At 41.0% G+C, this 20843-nt stretch overlaps 1 protein-coding gene across 2 annotated transcripts in view; it reads right to left on the bottom strand.

Annotated features, from left to right (window-relative positions):
- NOD1 (nucleotide binding oligomerization domain containing 1) overlaps window positions 1-20843 on the bottom strand; it is a 101797-nt gene that overhangs the window by 10737 nt on the left and 70217 nt on the right. For both annotated transcript variants that reach the window (XM_040353053.1, XM_040353052.1), the window contains exons 6-10: window positions 18804-18887; window positions 17522-17605; window positions 8267-8350; window positions 7261-7344; window positions 1531-1614 (exon numbers count right to left, since the gene is read on the bottom strand). In XM_040353053.1, the coding sequence (XP_040208987.1) occupies window positions 1531-1614; window positions 7261-7344; window positions 8267-8350; window positions 17522-17605; window positions 18804-18887 (420 nt within the window). The remainder of the gene's footprint in view (window positions 1-1530; window positions 1615-7260; window positions 7345-8266; window positions 8351-17521; window positions 17606-18803; window positions 18888-20843) is intronic.

Raw genomic sequence — 20843 nt, 5'->3', positions numbered from 1 at the left:
GTGTGTGTGTGTGTGTGTGTGTGTGTGTGTGTGTGGGGGGGGGGGGGTCCGAAGTAATTTTACAGCAAAAAATACTGGGCCAGATTCTGAAAGGACTTAGCGCCATGTACGCCGTCGTAAGTCCTAATCCGACCCGTCGTATCTATGCGCCTGATTCTTATAATCAGTTACGCATAGATATCCATTAGATAAGTAAGTCTCTTACGCCGTCGGATGTTAACTGCATTTTTTTGTTGACCGCTAGGTGGTGCTTCCGTCGAATTCCGCGTAGAGTATGCAAATTAGCTAGATACGCGAATTCCCGAACGTACGCGCGGCCGACGCAGTAAAGTTACGACGTTTACGTTAGGCTTTTCCCGGCGTATAGTTGCCCCTGCTATATGAGGCATAAGTGCGGCGTACCAATGTCAAGTATGGCCGTCGTTCCCACGTCGAAAATTGAAAAAGTTACGTCGTTTGCGTAAAGCGTCCGTGAATGGGGCTGGACGTCATTTACGTTCATGTTGAAACCAATGACGTCCTTGCGGCATACTTTGGAGCAATGCACACTGGGAAATTCCACGGACGGTGCATGCGCCGTTCCGCAAAAACGTCAATCACGTCGGGTCACAGTAGTTTTACATAAAACACGCCCCCCTGATCCAAATTTGAATTAGGCGGGCTTACGCCGGCCGATTTACGCTACGCCGCCGCAACTTACGGAGCAAGTGCTTTGAGAATACAGCACTTGCCCGTCTAAGTTGCGGAGGCGTAACGTAAATCGGATACGTTACGCCCGGGCAAAGATACGCCGCTGTCTGAGAATCTGGCCCACTGATTTTAACTTGTAAGTAACAAGTGTCAGAAAAATTAAAATTGTCAAGATAATTTTCCCAGGATCTTAATGAATGAGGTGAAGCATCATCCAATCATATGCAAGCAAAATTTCAATTAAAAAATAAATAAAAATCTTAGCATTTGATTGGCGACATTTTTCTGTGCAAAGAATACCCACATTCCCTAAGCTCTGGGACAAATTCCCATGCAAAGTGCAACTTCTTTTCATTGAGTCTTAATACAATAAAAATATATGATTTTATAGACCCAGTGCAGCTCTTTGTTAGTGAACCTGTGGTAGTTTTAGATATAGAATGTTTCAGTTTTGGATTTCCATTTCTACAATAAATGACATGTTCTTATTATAAACACACCTTCTATTGTTTAGTATAATCCAAAAGAGGTCGCACACCAATGATGTCTTCACAGGCAAAGTTTTGATCAGCCATCATACTTCCGCACGTGGTCCTATAATTAAACCTCATAGGGTAAAACATGTCAGAGGGGTACCCTGGAAACAGGTCAATTTGCTGATGCTTGTTGGCTGATCAGAGTTTTGCCATTGCGTATTTTGTTTTGAATTATACTGAGCCATGCGTGGAGGAGTGACAGACTCCAAGCCAGAACCTTATTCCAGTATATGACGGGAGCACTTGAAGTGTTGGATCGGTGCACTTTCGTCGACTCTACCCCCACTATTGTTTGATATCTCACCACAGATTTTGAAGCGTCTTGTTCACTCTTAGCATTCGAGCAAAATGTTCCGCTACCTCATCATTGAATTGGTTCTGCAAAATCCTAGAAGAAAGAGGATTTGTGAAATAGGGAACAGAAGATCTTCTAAATACAATAAAACAGCAACAAAAGTACATTTCGTCCATGATCAGGGTTTGTGTTAGTTTGTATGAGCCGCTTTGTTCAGACAAATGTAAAGCTGCTCAATTCATCTGACGCAAAAGAAGGCAATTGGAGAAATACACACACACACACACACACAAACACAAACACAAACATATAGTGTCTTGAAAAATTATTCATACCCCTTATATTTTCCATATTTTGTCATGTTACAACCAAAAACATAAATGTATTTTATTGGGGTTTTATGTGACAGACCAACACAAAGTGGCACATAATTGTAAATTTTTTTACAAATAAATATCTGAAAATGTGGCGTGCATTTGTATTCAGCCCCCTTTACTCTGGTACTCCTAACTAAAATTTAGTGGACACAATTGCCCTTTGAAGTCACCAAATTAGTTAATAGAGTCTACCTGTGCGTAATTTAATCTCAGTATAAATACAGCTGTTCTGTGAAGCCCTCAGTGGTTTGTTAGAGAACACCAGTGAACAAACAGAATCATGAAGGCCAAGGAACACACCAGACAGGTCAGGGATAAAGTTGTGAAGTAGTTTAAAGCAGGGTTATGTTATAAAAAAGCTTTAAACATCTCATGGAGCACTGTTCAATCCATCATTCGAAAATGAAGAGTATGGCACAACTGCAAGTCCACCTAAACTGAGCAAGGAAAGCATTAATTAGAGAAGCAGCCAAGAGGCCCATGGTAACTCAGGAGGAACTGCAGAGATCCACAACTCAGGTGGGACAAATAGTTGTGCACTCCACATATCTGGTGTTTATCGAAGAGTGGCAAGAAGAAAGCCATTGTTAAAAGAAAGCCAAAAGTCCTATTTGCATTTTGTAAAAAGCCATATGGGGGACACAGCAAACATGTGGAAGAAGGTGCTCTGGTCAGATGAGACCAAAATTGAACTTTTTGGCCTAAAAGTAAAACACTGTTTGTGGCTGAAAATTAACACTGCACTTCACCATAAACACACCATCCCCACCGTGATACATGGTGGTGGCAGCATCATGTTGTGGGGATGCTTTTTTTCAGCAGGGACATGGAAGCTGGTCAGAGTTGATGGGCAGATGGATGGAGCCAAATACAGGGCAGTCCTAGAAGAAAACCTGTTATGCCTAGTACACACGATCGTTTTTCCCCGTCGGGAAAACTGCTGTGGTTTTCCTTTGGCCGGGAAAACTGGCCGTGTGTATGCTCCTGAGCAGTTTTCCCAACAGGAAAACTGCAGTTTAAAAAATGAGAACATGTTCTCTTTTTTCTCGTCACGAATCGTAGCGTTTTTTTCCCACAGTTTTCCTATGGGAAACACTGCGAGGGAGCATACACACAGCCGGTTTTCCCGACCAAAGTTCTCCTGGCAGTTTTCCTGTTGGGAAAACCGGCTGTGTGTACAGGGGAAAGTGACCGAGCCAGTTCTCGGTTTTCCCGGCGGTCTTTTGACCGTCGGAAAAACGGATCGTGTGTAATAGGCATTAGTGTCGAGACTGGGGCGGAGGGTCACCTTTTAGCAGGACAACAACCCCAAACATACAGCCAGGGCTACAATGGAATGGTTTAAAACAAAGCATATTCATGCATTAGAATGGCCCAGTCAAAGTCCAGACCTAAATCCAACTGAGAATCTGTGGCAAGATATGAAAAAATTGCTGTTCACAGACAGACACTCTCCATCCAATCTGACAGAGCTTGAGCAATTTTGCAAAGAAGAATGGGCAAAAATCTCACTCTAGACTAGGGGGCAGATCCACAAAGGTATTACGCCGGCGTATCTCTTGATACGCCGCGTAATTTCAAATTTTGCGCGTCGTATCTTTGTTTTGTATCTTCAAAACAAGATACAACGGCATCTCGGCTAGATCTGACAGGCGTACGTCTTAGTACGCCGTCGGATCTAAGCTGCAATTTTTAGGTGGCGTTTCCGTCGAATTCCGCGTCGAGTATGCAAATTAGCTAGTTACGGCGATCCACGAACGTACGTCCGGCCGGCACATTGTTTTTACGTCGTTTGCGTTCGGCTTTTTCCGGCGTATAGTTAAAGCTACTGTTATAAGGCGTACTCAATGTTAAGTATGGTCGTCGTTCCCGCCTCGCATTTTGAATTTTTTAAGTCGTTCGCGAATAGGAATTTGCGTAGAATGACGTCACCGTCGTAAGCATTGGCTAAATTTCGGTTAAATTTCGAGCATGCGCACTGGGATCCCCCCATGGACGGCGCAGTTAAAAAAAAACGTTGTTTACGTCGGGTCACAACATATTTACATTAAACACGCCCCCATTACATCCGTCTGAATCCCGTGCCCTAACGGCGCCAAAGATACACGGCGCGAATTCTTTGTGGATTCAAAATTAAAAAAATAAGTTACGGTGGCGTAGTGTATCTTAGATACGCTGCGCCCGGCATACAGATGCGCCGCTGTACGGGGATCTGCCCCTAGATGTGCAAAGCTGGTAGAGACATACCCAAAAAGACCTGCAGCTGTAGTTGCAGCAAAAGGTGGTTATACAACATATAGAATGGTGGCTGAATACAAATGCACACCAGACAGTTCACATATTTATTTGGAAAAAAAAAAACATTATAAACCATTTATATTTTTCTTCCACTCCACTGTGTCACTTTGTGTTGGTCTATCACATACAATCCAAATAAAATACATTTACATTTTCAGTTGTAACATGACAAAATGTGGAAAATTTTAGGGAGTATGAATACTTTTTCAAAGCACTGTACAGTATGTACATGAATATTAATGAGTAATGGTGTCATCACAGCTGTGTGGCACCATAGGCAACAACAGTAACAATTTAAAGGGGTTGTAAACCCTCAAGGTTTTTCTATGCATTTATCTAAATGCATAGAATGCATTAAGATAAAAAAAAAAAAATCCTTCTGTCTTTACAACCCCCTTTAAAGCAGTGTGTTACTAGATTAGATAGAAAACAGCCATATACGATATCTCACAAAAGTAAGAAAACCCCTCACATTTTTGTAAATATTTAATTATATTTTCATGGGACAACAATGAAGAAATGAAACTTTGCTAAAATGTAAAGTAGTGAGTGTACAGCTTGTATAACAGTGTAAATTAGTTGTACCCTCAAAATAACAACACACAGCCATTAAAGTCTAAACCGCTGGCAACAAAAGCGAGTACACCCCTAAATAAAAAAAATTCAAATTAGGCCAAACTAGCCATCTTCCCTCCCCTGTGTCATGTGGCTCATTACTGTTACAAGGTCTCAGGTGTGCATGGGAGGCAGGTGTGTTAAACTCACAGTGCAGTTTATTTCTAATCCCCAGATTCTCACACACACACACACACACACACACACAGACAGTCTGCTGAGCCCTGATCAGGCATTGCTTGGTGCAGATCTGGAAACTGGATAGATCCCAGTATATCTTCCCTGAGTGGGATCACCTTCCCACCCACCTCCATCCATCCATCCATCCATCAAAAGTGGCTTCATTCACAAGCAGCATTTCCAGGGGCTCGCTAGGACCCGCTGCAGTTCCTGAAGTTCCACTTCCCTCTGAATTTAGGATTGGGCTCCCATTATGGCACCATTGGGAGGTTGAGCAGAGTGGATTTTCATCTTGAGTTTCCTCAACTTTTGCAAGGAACCGCTTTGGAGATCAGTGAGCTGCAATCCAGAAGACCTATTCATACGATACCTGAAATATTGAGAGTATCCAGTCATCTGCTACCTTTGATCATTTGAAGTGGCTGCCCCAGCGATCTCCTGCAAAAAGCCCTGGCTGGGGTTTACAGCCGCAAGCTCATCTTGCTTGCCATGCGGGAAAGGCGCACAATCCATGTAGTGCTGGTACGTTTTTGGTGGTGGAATTTAATGCCGATATTATCTCACTTATACTGGACATTTATTTTATATTATTTAACTCATGTTCATCACTAGTTTATGAATTCACTTTTAAATACTGGACATTTGATCATTATCCTTTAGTGATTCATAGTGCATTTTAACATTTTGTGCAATATTGAATATCTTACCCCAATCTTTGATCACTATTTCAATATATGTGTTTCATTTTATCATTCAGGTTGGACTAGCGCGGCTACAACCCTTTTCTTGTCTATTAGTATGTATTTCACCTTTTAGCTACTGCTAACTTGGGTGTTAATTTAGTTTTTGTTAGCGCGGTATTTTCCTTTTACCATATTTCTACATAAAGATAGCCTAGGCTAGAAGAAGATTGCAAATATCCCCTTGAACTGAGCTGCAGCATGGTGGCCAAGACCATACAGCGGTTTAACAGGACAGCTTCCACTAACAGGCCTCGCCATGGTCGACCAAAGAAGTTACGTGCACATGCTCAGAGTACTATCCTATCCTTCTAAAGATGATGCACAAGAAAGCCTGAAAACAATTTGCTGAAGACAAGCAGACTAAGGACATGGATTAGGGAAACCATTTCCTGTGGTCTAATGAGACCAATATAAACTTATTTGGTTCCAATGGTGTGTGGCAGCAACCAGGTGAGGAGTACAAAGACAAGTGTGTCTTGCCTACAGTCAAGGTGGAGTGTCATGGGTCTGGGGCTGCACGAGTGCTGCCGGCACTGGGGGGAACTACAGTTTACTGAGGGAACCATGAATGCCAACATGTACTGTGACATACTCAAGCAAACTCAAGCAGAGCATGATCCCCTCCCTTCTGAAACTGGGCCTTGCTAGATGACCACTGACTTTCTAAAGAAGCTGAGGGTAAAGGTGATCGACTGGCCAAGCATGTCTCCAGACCTAAACCCTATTGAGCATCTGTGGGGCATCCTCAAATGGAAGATGGATGAGCGCAAGCTCCGTTATGTCGTCATGGAGGAGTGGAAGAGGACTTCAATGGCAACTTGTGAAGCTCTGGTGAACTCCATGCCCATGAGGGTTAAGGCAGTGCTGGAAAATAAAGATGGCCACACAAAATATTGACACTTTGGGCCCAATTAGGACATTTTAACTTAGGGGTGTACTCACTTTGTTGCCGGCGGTTTAGACATTAATGGCTGTGTGTTGAGTTATTTTGAGGGGACAGCAAATTTACACTGTTACTTTACATTGTAGCAAAGTGTAATTTCTTCAGTGTTGTCACATGAAAAGATATAATAAAATATTTACAAAAATGTGAGGGTTGTACTCACTTTTGTGAGATACTGTATCTCAAATTGACTGCCCAATGTATAAGTAACCAAAATGTTACCAGCAGGTGTACAGTTTAAATTGTTAGCATTAACATTTTTTGCATTACAATAAGCATTATTGAACTAAAACAAAGTATTATGAACAACAGGAAATTATGAATTTAAAGAATTTAAACTCTTAGGTCTACTTTCTGATTGCAATAGCTAAAAGACCACCAAGTACAATGCTGTGCTATGCCACCATGAGACTCGATATAGTCGTTTTCAAGACATCCTTACTTATTTTAATTAAAATAAAGTGAAATAAGCACACTCATGCAATATGATATTCAGAATACAGTTCTATTTTTTTTTTTATTATAACTGTGCCCTTCAAAACACATAACAATGCAAGAAAAAAAAACAGCATACAATAATTACCAAACTACTTTAAGAGATTTGTTTTCTTGTAATGCATCAGCGATGCTTATCCCTCCAGAAGTGGAAATTTCATTGAAGGTCAAACTGTAGGAAGAAATAAATATAATAGGGGGGGGGTACAAAACAAAGAAAGGCATGACTATGTGACCTTACACACTCTTTCAATGTTCAAAATATACCTTTTTGTCTTTGTTATAATATGGCCTGCAATTATGTTTTGATATGTGCATAGCATTCTACCTCTCACAATACAATCATAGGTATGGCTAGGGCCTGGAAAGGCACAATTTTGATATGGTTTCAAAATGCATTTTACATACACACTGACCTTTTCAATATCTATCTGTAACAAACACTGTACTGACACACCAGAGAGCAATATAATATACCTCATCACCAAATTATAATGCCCCTACGATCACCATAAATTGATCTGCCAACATCAGTACAAAAAGTAGTAGTAGCAATGTCCCACATCCTTTGATAGAGGGCACACTGATCCAATGCCGGGACATTGAATCAGTGTGACGTTATCACAGGAGGCAGGACATTGTTACTGCGGCCCGGGCAATTCAAATCCAGCTCTGTGACACAACGGGGGATCACCGCTCTCATCCGGGCACTGGATCTGAAATGCACTGGCAAGGCTGCATTGATCTCTTGTATCATGTCTGCAGTCTCTGACCATCTCATGTCTGCAAAAGGTGCACCCCTAATAACATTCCCCACCACCAAAACTATAATATTCCCTGCCAGCAGCAGCTTAACAATAGTTCTCTTCCTCTGTGTCATAACAATCTATACAAATATAGCACACAGTAAATACAGTATATAAAGGCGGCATACAAGAATTGAGAAACTGACTCAGGTCACCAACCTCCAGCTTAAAGTAAAATATCACTTTTGGGTAGACTGACCCTTTAAAGAAGTGTTCATTTACACTTGGGACAATGAAAAACACAACTGCCTTAACCACAAAACAAAACATAAGGAAATCAAGATAAACCTTAAATCTGTCAGATTTGGGTGATTCCTCAAAGCCTCTGCAAACGCCTGTGCCCCTTCATCTCCAATGCGATTCCCCCACATCCTGCAAAGACAACAGTTTGGTGCCATTGTAAAAAAAAATATTCTGAAAGTCAAAAAAATTGTACCTGCTACCACATAGTAATATTATACTGCATAAAATATGTGTGTTGACCTTAGCAATGTTGTGTATCTGTGATCATGCGGTTTTGCATACACACAATATACTAGGTGGCCAGTTGGAGGGTTGCTTTGTAGAGTTCATGAAGTTCAAATGTTCTATCAGTATTTAATAACTAATTACTGTCCTGCCTTATATTCTAGTTGGGGGCCTCACAGCTGACCTAACCTGCATGTTATCATCTTCATTAATCTTTATAAAGCCCCACATTTGTATGTCTTCTGTGTTACATTAAAGTGAAGATTTAGAGGCGCTAGCTGATAATATGTATACACTAAATAAATAATAAAAAAATTGTATGCATCAATATATAAATGAGTGAATATAACAATATCAAGTGAATAAATAGTGACCATATATAAAAATTAAACCACAATAGTGGTTTATAAGCAAAATGGTGAAAGTCCACAATGTAAATGGAAATAGAAAAAGATTGTGCCAAAAAATAGAGTCCATATATAAGATGAATCCTCAAAATCATACATAGAAAATCTTCCACCTTCACCAAGATTAAAGAAAGACCACCAAAAAGTGCTCATGGATGGCACCTTACCGCAGATAATGGACCACTTTAATTAAAAAGAGGTCAATCAAGCAGATATAGATAGTATTCCAGACCCAGATCTCTCAGTATCAGCTGTCTTGATAGAGTATTACTCCACGCCACATGCGATATTTAAAGTAAGAGAGAAAAAAACGCCATAGAATAATATTGTTTTTTATTTTTAAAAACAGAAAAAGAAAACGCCAAATGGCCTCTTACTTGATGGGGTGCCCAGCCCCGGCACTGAGGTTAAAAGCGTGGATGTCTATGGGAGAATGGATGGAGTCCCGTGGCCGGTATGAAAACCATACAGAGCCGCACTCGCGTTGTTGGCGTGCGTTCCACCCTCAGGGATGGAAGAGCCAGCGGGACCAGGAAGTGGGAGGGTCGAGCGTGACCTGTAAGCCTCGACGTACGTTTCGTGATGATGTCACGTCGTCAGGAAGCATACAGCGTCACGCTCTGGGTCTGTTTTAAAGGCCCATCAATCAAAAAGTGGGAGGGAATCAGAGGGCGGTAACACTCAGTCCCGGATCAAGCAACTGGACATAGTACAAATAAATATGTCTAGGCCAGCAAGATTAACAGACATTAAAATAAACAATATTAACAATGTTGGCAATATTAATAATAATAGTTACAATACGGGATAGCCTAAGGACATTAACTAAGAAAACCCCAAGAATGCAAATGAAGCATATAGATTGGTAAACAGTTTTGTCTCATAAGCAATAGGCATATCACACATGTAAACCCATGGCAAATATAGAAAAAATTATATTGCCATTCTAATCCAAAAAGGTCTAATATTAAAATGATAAATGAACAATGTAATAAAATAATCTAAAAACATTTAAAATGTTAAATATTCAAATACATTTAGATATTGTCCCTGGTCAAAGGGTATATCTGGATCCATAAAAAAAACTTATAATAAATAAAAATCTATTTTAGTTTTCTGGTTATATTATGCATTAAGGATCATAGTTGTCGATGGATATTAATTGTATAATTAGAAAAAATTTATTCATTAGTTAAAAAACAATTGAGGTCCAACTCTATATTTAAACCCAAAGGGCGCATAGTGCGCAATCGGTGCAACCACTGGGTCTCATTTTGGGAGACTTTCTTGGTCATATCTGTACCCCGCCAATGACCAGATATCCTATCAATACCATAAAAAATCATTTTGCTTGGGTCCCTATTATGGCACTCATCGAAGTGCCGAGAGACACTGTGATTAGGATACCCTTTAAGAATATTGGCCACATGTTCATTTATGCGTACTTTGAGTTCCCTTGTGGTGCGACCCACATATTGCATTTTACAAGGGCACTCCAGGACGTATGTAACATACCTGGAGTGACATGTAATTAGTGGCTCTATGGTAAATTCTTTATTAGTTACATTTGATTTAAAAGTGATTCTCTTTTTCCCTTGTCTATTGGTGGTTTTGCATGACCTGCAGCGGGTGCAATAGTGGAACCCTGAACCATCCAAAAATGTCATCGGTCTTTCTGGAGGATCTGGTACGTTTGCTGCTATTTTATTCCGTAACCCTGGTGCCCTCCTATAGATAAAGGAAGGTCTGGGCGGTAAAATTTTGGCCAAATCTCCATCTTTTAATAGAATCGGCCAAAATTTCTTAAATATTTTCTCTACACTCCTATATTGTTGGTGAAAACCTGAGAGGAAGGCCACTTCATTATGTCGTAACAATTTCTCTCTAGGTGCCAACAAAGATTCCCTATTCATATCAAGCACTTCTTTCTTAATATTGGATAAAGCAGATGGTGAGTAGCCCTTTTCCATGAATCTATCCGTCAACAGATCTGATTGGTCATTGAAATCCGCAATTTGATCGCAATTTCTCCGAAGACGCATAAATTGCCCCTTCGGTATAGCCCCCAACCACTTAGGGTGATGACAACTATTTAAAGGGACAAACCCGTTCCGATCCGTAGACTTGAAAAAGGTCTTCGTGGTCAATTTATCACCATTTTTTGTTATAGTTAGGTCCAAATAATTTATAAAGGTCTGACTACACTCTGCTGTGAATCTAAGGCCATAGCCGTTTATATTCATTTTTTCCAAAAAGTTGTCAAGAGTAAGTTTGGACCCTTCCCATACAATTACAATGTCGTCTATGTATCTTCTATAGAGTACCATAGATTGGTCATTGTATCTAAAAATGGTTTCTTCTTCCCATTTATTGAGAACCAAATTGGCTACACTGGGGGCATAACGAGCCCCCATAGCCACCCCTTTAGTTTGCTTGTAGTAGCTGCCTAGTGCCCAAAAATAATTATTCCCCATGGCCTGACGTAACCCTTCCATCAGAAAGTGGATTTGGGCTAGGGGCAATGTAGATTTATCTGTTAAGGCCTCTGTGACTGCCAAAATACCGTCACTCTGTCTGATGTTGGTATATAACGACTCGACGTCGATGGTGGCAAGCCATGTTTCCTCTGAAACTTTAATGGGGGATAAAAGTAGTAAAAGCTCCCTGCTATCTTTCAGATAGGATCTACCCTGAATCACCAATGGCTGCAGGAATAGATCTAAATATTCCCCAACACGTGAATAGAGGGAGCCAATCCCACTAATAATGGGTCGACCCGGGGGATTGGTCCTACTTTTATGAATTTTTGGCAGGATATACAATACTGGGGTGATTGGTGCTTTGGGAATAAGATAAAGGGCCTCTTTATCGGACAAAATAGAACGTGTGGCACCATCATTCACCCAAACGGACAATTCTGCTTTAAGTTTGGCAAGCGGGTCACCAGGTAAAAGGTGATAAGTATCAGTATCACTAAGCAATCGCTGGATCTCACCATAATAGTGCTCCCTAGTGAGAACGACCACTCCTCCACCTTTGTCCGCTGGGCGGACCACTATGTTTTTATTAGACTCCAATGATTTGATGCCTTCCTTAATCAAACCATTGTTGTTTTTTTGGCCTTTAACTTCCAATTTATATAGTTCGTCTTGTACCATATTTTTAAAAACCTCTACATGGTGGTGGGTGCCCTTCTTAGGGTTAAAAGTAGAGTTATTTTTTAAATGAGTGTGCTGATAATCATCAGTGGATATTTGGGGTGTAGAGATGGTTTGTTGGGAAAAATATTTTTTGATGTTGAGTTTCCTTACGTACTTCTCAACATCAATGAATAAATCAAACTTATTAATGTTTTTTACAGGTGCAAACTTCATGCCTTTGGATAAGACGGTAAGTTCTGCTTTGGAGAAAGTGGTTCCTGCCAAGTTGAAAATACCATCGGTTAATGATCCCGTGGTCTTTTTCTTCCCGGCTCCCCCCCTTCTACCTCTTTTCCTGATTTTTCTGTAGGGGGTTGGGTGGTGGGAGGGATCTTGTATGGCTCTTTCCATCCCCTCCATCCCCCCCCGGTGGTTGGTTATACTGATATTGGTTGGGTCTACCTCTAAAATTACCCCGAAACTGGCCCCTCGGAGGTCTAGGGCCGTATTGTGGGGGACCATGGTTGTAAGGTTGATAAGGTTGACATGTGGCCAATATTCTTAAAGGGTATCCTAATCACAGTGTCTCTCGGCACTTCGATGAGTGCCATAATAGGGACCCAAGCAAAATGATTTTTTATGGTATTGATAGGATATCTGGTCATTGGCGGGGTACAGATATGACCAAGAAAGTCTCCCAAAATGAGACCCAGTGGTTGCACCGATTGCGCACTATGCGCCCTTTGGGTTTAAATATAGAGTTGGACCTCAATTGTTTTTTAACTAATGAATACATTTTTTCTAATTATACAATTAATATCCATTGACAACTATGATCCTTAATGCATAATATAACCAGAAAACTAAAATAGATTTTTATTTATTATAAGTTTTTTTATGGATCCAGATATACCCTTTGACCAGGGACAATATCTAAATGTATTTGAATATTTAACATTTTAAATGTTTTTAGATTATTTTATTACATTGTTCATTTATCATTTTAATATTAGACCTTTTTGGATTAGAATGGCAATATAATTTTTTCTATATTTGCCATGGGTTTACATGTGTGATATGCCTATTGCTTATGAGACAAAACTGTTTACCAATCTATATGCTTCATTTGCATTCTTGGGGTTTTCTTAGTTAATGTCCTTAGGCTATCCCGTATTGTAACTATTATTATTAATATTGCCAACATTGTTAATATTGTTTATTTTAATGTCTGTTAATCTTGCTGGCCTAGACATATTTATTTGTACTATGTCCAGTTGCTTGATCCGGGACTGAGTGTTACCGCCCTCTGATTCCCTCCCACTTTTTGATTGATGGGCCTTTAAAACAGACCCAGAGCGTGACGCTGTATGCTTCCTGACGACGTGACATCATCACGAAACGTACGTCGAGGCTTACAGGTCACGCTCGACCCTCCCACTTCCTGGTCCCGCTGGCTCTTCCATCCCTGAGGGTGGAACGCACGCCAACAACGCGAGTGCGGCTCTGTATGGTTTTCATACCGGCCACGGGACTCCATCCATTCTCCCATAGACATCCACGCTTTTAACCTCAGTGCCGGGGCTGGGCACCCCATCAAGTAAGAGGCCATTTGGCGTTTTCTTTTTCTGTTTTTAAAAATAAAAAACAATATTATTCTATGGCGTTTTTTTTCTCTCTTACTTTAAATATCGCATGTGGCGTGGAGTAATACTCTATCAAGACAGCTGATACTGAGAGATCTGGGTCTGGAATACTATCTATATCTGCTTGATTGACCTCTTTTTAATTAAAGTGGTCCATTATCTGCGGTAAGGTGCCATCCATGAGCACTTTTTGGTGGTCTTTCTTTAATCTTGGTGAAGGTGGAAGATTTTCTATGTATGATTTTGAGGATTCATCTTATATATGGACTCTATTTTTTGGCACAATCTTTTTCTATTTCCATTTACATTGTGGACTTTCACCATTTTGCTTATAAACCACTATTGTGGTTTAATTTTTATATATGGTCACTATTTATTCACTTGATATTGTTATATTCACTCATTTATATATTGATGCATACAATTTTTTTATTATTTATTTAGTGTATACATATTATCAGCTAGCGCCTCTAAATCTTCACTTTACCGTTCACAAAATTACATCTATGTAATTTCACAGAGAGCAGCTCGGCTATTTATTTATATATTGTTTGATTTATTAATTTATTATATTGATTTCATTTACACATTGGCGCGAGACCTCATTCCCACTTCTGTGTTACATGTTTGAAGTGAGCGAGGATTGTTCGCTGCTATATCAAACTATCTCTGTTTTACTAAAACAATTAATAAAAACGATTGAAACAGAAAATGTGTGTGTTGATGAAAGATTTTTATTTGGCCTTTGAACAAATTACTTTATTGCGTTTCATAAGAAAGAAGAATGATTGCAAAATGGTCCGCACAGAGGGGCAAAATAGTGGCATGAAACATTTAAACAAACATTGAATGCCTTTGAAAAGGATAGCAAAAAAAGCAACAATTTGAAAAGCAGCCTGTAGAATCAACAAAACATCGAAGTTCCACATAGGGCAGGTTGTTTGGGGAGGGCACACCAACCTAAAAGGTGGCAAAGAACAAGGAGGAAGAAAAGAAAAAAATGTGAAGAGTAGCAAGAGCCAGAAAAACAAGAACAAGAGAGAATCAACCCCATTGTGACAGCGAGTGGAGAATCCCCTCTCTGTACCCACTGTTAAAATTCAAAAACAGCACAGCCGTGCCAGGCTCCACCCACACAGCTGCATCATTCATTCATAGGGTTTTGGTAATGAACTACAAGTACTGTCTGCCACCACGGCAAGTGGCTTGTAGTTCCCAATCAACTGCAAGGGTTCTGGTTAGCGCTCTTGTAGGTCATTGATCTTCCTGGACTTCAATGTCTGTCTATACAGAAGGTATGGGCAGACAGCTGTATGACTACAGGAGCCTGACAGTGAACCCGCAATCTGCTGATCACAGGTGCAATGTTATGCAGGCTCCTAAGAAAAAAAAAAGTAAATGCACTTTTTTTACCTGCAAAGTTTTTATTTATTTTATTTTCAGTGAGTGTATCCTTTAAAGCAGGGATGCCCAACCTTTTGAAGAGCGAGGGCTATTTAAGTGACTTGGTAACCGGTCACGGGCCACAATGAGCAGAGCGGGTGGACTGGATGTCCGTGTCTGCTTTGCATAAGCAGAGCGGACACAAGCCCACTCTATTCCCTTTTTTTTTTTGTGGATCGGATTAGAGGTAGGACACAAGTCCGTTTAAGTCTGCCACTTCTTAGGAGGTGCATAGAGGGTCGAATTGGGTCAGACGGACCGTGTGGAAGGGACCCAAGGCTGCTTTCACACTGATGTGCTGTGTTTTTTTCTGTACCGTGGGTGCAACGCAGTGTACCTTTGGCTTTCCTGCACTTTGCAATAGACTTCTTTTATATTCTGCAGGTTTGGTGCACTTTCAGAAAGCTCACCTAACTCGCAGGTAACAACAGAAGTCTATGGCTCAGTGCAGGTGCACCTGCAGATCAGTTTGAAAGCAGCCCAGTAACCACTGCAGAAGAGCTATGCCCATATATACACTGTGGGGCAGATTCACGTACAGCCGCGTAAAATTGTGCGGGCGTAACGTATCTGATTTACGTTACGCCTCCGCAACTTACACAGGCAAGTGCTGAATTCTCAAAGCACTTGCTCCATAAGTTGCGGCGGCATAGCGTAAATCGGCCGGCGTAAGCCCGCCTAATTCAAATGTGGAAGGGGGGGCATGTTTTATGTTAAACTACTGTGACCCGACCTGATTGACGTTTTTGCGGAACGGCGCATGCGCCGTCCGTGGAATTTCCCAGTGTGCATTGCTCCAAAGTACGCCGCAAGGACGTCATTGGTTTTGACGTGAACGTAAATGACATCCAGCCCCATTCACGGACGACTTACGCAAACGACGTAACTTTTTCAAATTTCGACGCGGGAACGACGGCCATACTTAACATTGGCTGCGCCTCATATAGCAGGGGCAACTATACGCCGGGAAAAGCCTAACGTAAACGTCGTAACTTTACTGCGTCGGCCGCGCGTACGTTCGGGAATTCGCGTATCTAGCTAATTTGCATACTCGACGCGGAATTCGACGGAAGCACCACTTAGCGGTAAAAAAAAAAAAATGCAGTTTAGATCCGACGGCGTAGGAGACTTACGCCGTCGGATCTAATGGATATCTATGCATAACTGATTCTAAGAATCAGACGCATAGATACGATGGGTCGGATTAGGACTTACGACGGCGTACATGGCCTGTGATTTTAGTAATAAAATGACCTTTAATAACAGTATTCTATTCTATTTCAACCCAGAGCAGGAGATCGTGGGCCACATCAGAGGGCTCTGCGGGCCACTGGTTGGGTACCCCTGACTTAAAGAGACAATGAAAAGTGAAATTGTCTATGTAAAAGGGCCCACTCCCAATCTCGTTCTTTGAAGCAGCAGGCACTAAAAGTGAGGCTTGGAGATGTGACTTCATTCTGTCTCAGTCATGTAGAAGTGCTGGGTATTGCTGCCTGAATGGGCAAGGTTACAATGTCTTTTTTATAACATTATATCTACTCAGCAGGTTGCCTGTGAGGTCAGCAGATGATGGGACAACAACTCCCAGGCCAAACAGTGAAACCAAGACAAAGTAATATTTTTTGTTGAGCTATGTGGTGTTGGAGAGGCTGTGGCATCTAGAGGGCAGCATATCCCATATTGAGCCCTTCTCTTTGCACATGTAGAACATTCGGTAATGGTGGTATATCATATTACTGTGGCAAATGTTGGAGAATCTCTAGGTCTCACCTTTTGTTTAGATATCTATTTTACCAGCCCCGGAGATCGATTTTGATGTCAGACTTGCACCTATGTACCTTTGTCCTTGCTGCTCTATCAATGGATAGTATTTGAGCCACATCATCTATTTTTATAAAAGCGTGGACCCTGAAGAAACACATCGATCCATCATGCTTCCCATTTATTATGCCATTCTGAAACAACCATTAGTCCATTGTGTTTACTTTGATATATTTTTTTTGTTTTACTTTTTAACACGATTTTAATAATGTAATAAAGCTGTAGTTATATTATCCTGGTATATGTCTTCTCTAAGGCACGTTTAAAGTCTCAATTTACTCTCTCCTCCTCCAGGTCGTGGGAGGATGAGAGGTACTACTAGAAGATTGCTAATTACAAAAGAGATGGTGCCGTAAAAGGGGTTTTTATTTCCTGTATGTTGGTTCCATCCATGATTTAGTATGGAAAAGTAATATTTCGTGTGCCAACATAAACTTAGCCCTGTTCAGTTTTATTAAACTGAAAAACGAACTGTACAGGTATTAAAGTTAAATAAGAACTCCGGTCAAAACACATTTTCCTATTTTGGATGTACTAAAAGGCAGGAGACATAAAACATCCTTCTTTATATATTTATGTATGAATTACATTTTGAAGTCATGTTTAGAACTATTCACTTACCCAATGTCACGAATATTGGTGTTCCTTTGTAAAGCCCGTCCAATACATATACCTCCAACAGCAGTAAACTGATTGTACCCGAGCCTATAAAGAACATAAAACAAAATATATTTTTGAGTAGTAAACAATGAATTATGACCTTCTCGATATACCATGTTTTTAGGTTTCAAATGCAATGCCATGTTCACCAATAAATTGAAACAGAAAAGCCAGATTTTATGGGATGGTGCACAGCACATACAGCCAAGATGGGTAATGTAGAGTAAACCATAAAGAATAGAAGATTCCTGATGATTACTCTCAGCTAAAACGTTACATGCTGATAGAATGTTTCTGCCACGCCGCCCCCAGTGAAAATTGCTAGCGGCTATTTAAAAATCTGACATGTTGGTTGTACCCAAGTCAATCAATGGATCATCTTGGGCAGAATCAGCTTGCCTCTAGAGATTCGAACCATCTTTGGCCAGCTTAACACCCTAGTACTGAAAGGTCAAAATAGTCAGGCGTTCCCATTTACAGGACCTCAAAATCTGTTAAAATTACACTTGTGTGCAGAGGGTGCATCTTAATACAGTGCATGCCAGTCCTCAAATGGCTACAGCAGCTGTAGATCTCACTGGTTAACACTAGTATCAGCTGCCTATGGTAACATACAAATTCGACATTAAGTGTGAATCATTTGAGGCATGAGGTACAGTGGGAGGGTTTTAGCATGATTATGTGGATGGTATATCTGGAAAAACTAGCTATAAACACTAAATACAGTGTGAAATGCGTCAGCTCTGCCGGTATGCTGTGACATGTAGTGCTGTTTTTCTATCTTGGATTTGCGGCTGTCCAGAAGAATCCTTTCTTTTGTTTTGGAAAAACTAGCAGACATGGAACAAAATCCCTAAAGGTTTGCCACACCTTTTGAATAAATTATATGCAGAATTTAGTTCAATTTGAAAGTATTCTGTACTTGATATGTTGTTGTGTGTGCTTATTTGAGCAGTGGTGGACTTTCAGTCTGCTGGAACAAGTCTGGTGATTCTCCTCTGACCTCCCTTATTAGTAAGGACCGATTGAAAACACATAAATGCTACTCAAAAGACCCCGTAAGCACATCGCTGTCATGTCAACCTGGCCATAAAGGGACTAATTTCACAGGAATAAACAAGAGGGTCAAACAGCCCAAAGAGAAGAAAGAGACACCAAAATAGTAAAAATTGAAAGTGAAAATTTTGAGTACTGAGACACTTCACTGATCCACAATTAATTTTTGATCTTATTGTGTACTCACTTGATATGTCTCAGACTGGGGCATTCTTCCATGATTCGTGCCACATGCCTAGCTCCCAAATCAGTGATAAGATTTTTGTACAAACTACAAGAGAAGAAAAAATTACTCAGCACACAAATATGTTTGTGGTCCATATCCACAAGTTGCCTCTAGTAATCCCCTGTACAAAAAAACCTGACGTGGAAAGAGGATTGTCAACTGATTGGACTATTCTGCATGCACATACACTATATTGTCAAAAGTATTGGGCTGCCTTTACATGCACATAAACATTAATGGCGTCTTAGTCCATAGGGTCCAATATTGAGTTGGCCCACCCTTTGAAGCTATAACATTTTCAACTCTTATGGGAAGGCCCTCCACAAGGTTTAGGAGTGTGTCTATGGGAATGTTTGACCATTCTTCCAGAAGCGCATTTGTGAGGTCAGGCACTGATGTTGTACAAGAAGGCCTGGCTCGCAGTCTCTGCTCTAATTCAGCCCAAAGGTGTTCTATTGGATTGATGTCAGTACTATGTGCAGGCCAGTCAAGTTCCTCCACCCCAAACTCGCTCATCCATGTCTTTATGGACCTTACTTTTCCTATGAATTTTCGTTTAAAATTCCATCCATCTATGGCCAGCTTTACCTGCTACAGTCCTTGAATGCTTGACAGCTGTGGAGTCATCGGCCGGTTTCCCGGCCCGCTCCTTAGCAACCAGCTCAACGCGATAAATGACCGCATTAAATAATGCAGTAATTACCACCAAATCGAACAAACACTACATTCGGTATTTAATGCAAAACTCTTAGTGAATTGCACTTTTAAAACTGATTTACCACAAGTGTTATTTAACTCTTAGTGAATTGACCCCACCATCATTTGACACACTCTTCCATCATTTTATGGTCATACTTAAAAAGAAAATAAATCCTCACCCCCAGAATTATACGGATATCTGAGATAACTTAGCAGAATTGTTCATTAATGTAAGTAGGGGCTCATTCACATAGATGCAGAGCCTCATACAGCATAAAGAGAACGGTACGCTATTTTCGTTGTTTCCATTATGAAAGCGTGCCATAAAACCGAACCGTACCGCACCATTCAGGGTCCTGCTTCTGATGTAGGGCCATAGAAAATGAAACGGTACGGTTAGGGCGGAGCTACTGGCATCACACGGTACATTCCACCGATTGATAGACAGAAAACATAAATGCTGACGTCAAAGCAAAGCGCCAAACAAACACCGCGTCACATTTCAGTCCATATAAAGGAGAAGGATGCCGGCAAACAACAGCAGGGTCTGGTTATCTGAGGAACTATCTACTTTCTTAGCAATAATTGGTGATAGCGTTATTCAGAGTGAGCTTGATGGATCAGTGAGAAATGAAAAGGTGTATAAAGATATTTCTCAGCGGATGGCAGCCGAGGGATTTGAACGGACATCGGGTCAGTGTAGGGCAAAGCTTAAAAAAATTAAGGACACCAACAGCCGTAGTGGAAACCGAGTTCTTGGAGGTGGTACGACGCCATTGACGCCATTTACGGTCATCGGCCGGCAAACCAAGGCAGGGAGGGAGGTCTGGACTCTGCAATTGTACTTCTCGAATCCATGGTAGACCCCTTTGGTAAGTGTCTTTTAAACTTGGCATAGGATATCGCTCTGCTAACCATTTGAAAAAAAATATATAACCATATGTTTATTTTCAGAAACAGTTGATGGACTCTCCAATGATGCGTCAAACTTTTCAGATGATGGACCTTTAACGTCTTTCAGCAGCACCAGTAGTATTTCATCAAGCCAACCACAGAGTATGCCCAATGTACCCCGGCACAATGGTAAGACATGATAGAGAAATTTTTAATTGTGCATTTTCTTAAAGTAAATCAGCAGTGGGGCAGATGTGCAGGGGCTACCGTGGTGGAAGAGATGAGAAGGGGGGTTCAGCAGTGGGGCAGATGTGCAGGGGGTACAGTGGTGGAAGAGACGAGAAGGGGGGGTTCAGCAGTGGGGCAGAAGAGCAGTGCTGTGTATTGGTGGTGCAGATGAGCAGGGGG

The sequence above is a fragment of the Rana temporaria genome, chromosome 5 (assembly GCF_905171775.1).
Source record: "Rana temporaria chromosome 5, aRanTem1.1, whole genome shotgun sequence".
Taxonomy (NCBI): domain Eukaryota; kingdom Metazoa; phylum Chordata; class Amphibia; order Anura; family Ranidae; genus Rana; species Rana temporaria.
Note: the sequence above shows the minus strand (reverse complement) of the source record. Positions and strands in the feature narration are given on the sequence as shown.